The 1,978-nt window shown below is 69.1% G+C and overlaps 1 protein-coding gene across 1 annotated transcript; it reads left to right on the top strand.

Annotated features, from left to right (window-relative positions):
- Positions 1 to 433: 433 nt before the first annotated feature.
- Positions 434 to 1,742, top strand: DKK1 (dickkopf Wnt signaling pathway inhibitor 1). Its single transcript, XM_087767276.1, has 4 exons — positions 434 to 625; positions 729 to 885; positions 996 to 1,106; positions 1,300 to 1,742. Exons 1-4 carry the CDS (start codon positions 434 to 436, stop codon positions 1,548 to 1,550), a joined length of 711 nt encoding a protein of 236 aa, XP_087623402.1. The 3' UTR covers positions 1,551 to 1,742.
- The last annotated feature ends 236 nt before the right edge of the window (positions 1,743 to 1,978 follow it).

The following is a 1,978-nucleotide window of genomic DNA, read 5'->3' on the forward strand; positions in this document are numbered from 1 at the left end:
CCCTTTTTCCCGTCCCCCCCGTCGGGCGAGGCAGTGCGCCCGGCTGGAGACAGCGGCGGCGTCGGGGCGTGCGGAGCATCTGGCCAGGGACCGGGCGGTGGGGGGCGGGTACCGGGGGGGGGGGTCTGCCCTCGCCGTTGCGAAACCCCCTCCCGGGCCAGCGGCCAATGACGAAGCCCTCGGGGTGGGGTGGTGGGGGGGTGGTTTTGGGGGCTGATCGGCACAACCCCCCGGGGGCGCTTTGAAATCCCATCCGCCGTGCCCTCCTCCCCGAGGGGGCGGGCGCAGGAGGCAGCCCCCGGGGGTATAAAGGCGGCGGCGGGCAACGCAGGTAGCTGCTGTTCGGGGGCGCGGGAGCTGCTGCACCGACGGGACAGCACCGGGACGAGGGGACGGGACGGGACGGGACGGGACGGGACGGGACGGGACGAGGATGCGGGGGCTGGTGGCGCTGCTGGCGGCGCTGAGCTGCGCGGCCCCGGCGGGGCGGGCGGCGGCGCCCGGGGGTGCCCTCAGCTCCAACGCCATCAAGGGACCCCCCCCGGGGGGGGCGGCCGAGGCCAGCGCCGCCCCCGCCGCCCCCTTCGACGGCAGCAACAAGCCGCCACCGGCCGCCACCCGGCAGGTAGGAGCGGGGACGCGCCGGGGGTGCAGTGGGGGGACGCACGGCGAATGGGGGTGGCGGCCCCGCTGACCCCCTCCGCCTGCTCTCTGTCCCCCCCCTTCAGCCTTTCCCCTGCGCCGAGGACGAAGACTGCGGCCCCGAGGAGTTTTGCGGAGGGGCGGCCCGCGGCGCGGGTGCCCCGCTCTGCCTCGCCTGCCGGAGACGCCGCAAGCGCTGCCTGCGGGACGCCATGTGCTGCCCCGGCATGACCTGCAGCAACGGTGAGGGACGGCCAGGGCGCGGGGAGGAGGGGGGACACCCTGGAGGTGTCCGCGGGAGGGGGTGTCGGGGTCCCACTCGTGGCTGACAGCCGTCCCGCTGCCTCCCGCAGGGCTCTGCACTCCCCCGGAGCCTCCCCACGGAGCCGCCGAGCTGGACGAGATGGGTACCGAGGTGCTGCCCCGACGGACGCCTGCTCCTGCCTGGCTCCCCACTGCCAAAGGTAAGGGGGCTCTCCAGCATCGTGACCCCACTGTCCCCTCTGGGTAGCTTCCCACCCTGCCCCGCTGTCCCATGTGGCGTCAGTCTGGGATGCCCACCCTGCCTCACTGTCCCCTGTGGGGGATACACACCTGCCCCACCGTCCCCCATGGGAGCATCCCGGGTTGAGCACATGCCACGCTGTCCCCACGCAGGTGAGGAAGGGGACTTCTGCCTGCGTTCATCGGACTGTGCGGCTGGGCTGTGCTGTGCCCGTCACTTCTGGTCCAAAATCTGCAAGCCGGTACTGCGGGAAGGTCAGGTGTGTACCCGGCACCGGCGGAAAGGCACCCACGGCCTGGAGATCTTCCAGCGGTGCCAGTGCGCCGAGGGGTTGGCATGCCGCCTGCAGCGAGAGCACGGCCCCGCCGACACCTCCCGCCTGCACACCTGCCAGCGGCACTGAGCATCGCCAGACAGACGGACAAGACAGACTCCGGCCCTGCCGGAGCGGAAGGTTGTTTCTCAAGGGAACTACTTTTAAGCGACTAATTGCAGTACGTTACTGTGTTGTGAATACTCAAGCTGGCACTTAGCTGTACATAACGCCGGGACTTTTAATGCCTTTTTTTTTTTTTTTCTGAGGGTGCTGCCTTGTGCTCTTCAAGCCGTGACTGTGACTTTGTACACACTGGGTTTTTAAATCTAGGTCAAAGGGATGTGACCGTCTGTTCACAAGCGAATAAAACATTCTTTAAAATCAGCCTGAGGCGCCTGTGCGTCCCTGCCTGCGTGCGGCCGCCATGGTCCCTCCCTGCCCCACAGGAGGGGAGATGGCACCCTGGGGGGGAGAAAATGCCCAAAGAGAGAGGGGGGGAGAGGGGTGACTCATCA

Source organism: Nipponia nippon, unplaced genomic scaffold (genome assembly GCF_047370975.1).
Source record: "Nipponia nippon isolate SJK-2023a ecotype South Korea unplaced genomic scaffold, ASM4737097v1 scaffold_3, whole genome shotgun sequence".
Lineage (NCBI taxonomy): Eukaryota > Metazoa > Chordata > Aves > Pelecaniformes > Threskiornithidae > Nipponia > Nipponia nippon.

What these genes read in the sequence shown, in the direction of transcription:
- DKK1 (XM_087767276.1), top strand. Translation starts at nt 434, where the DNA reads ATGCGGGGGCTGGTGGCGCTGCTGGCGGCGCTGAGCTGCGCGGCCCCG. An exon ending in CACCGGCCGCCACCCGGCAG is followed by an intron (nt 626 to 728) that starts GTAGGAGCGGGG and finishes CCCCCCCTTCAG; the next exon opens with CCTTTCCCCTGCGCCGAGGA. An exon ending in CGGCATGACCTGCAGCAACG is followed by an intron (nt 886 to 995) that starts GTGAGGGACGGC and finishes TGCCTCCCGCAG; the next exon opens with GGCTCTGCACTCCCCCGGAG.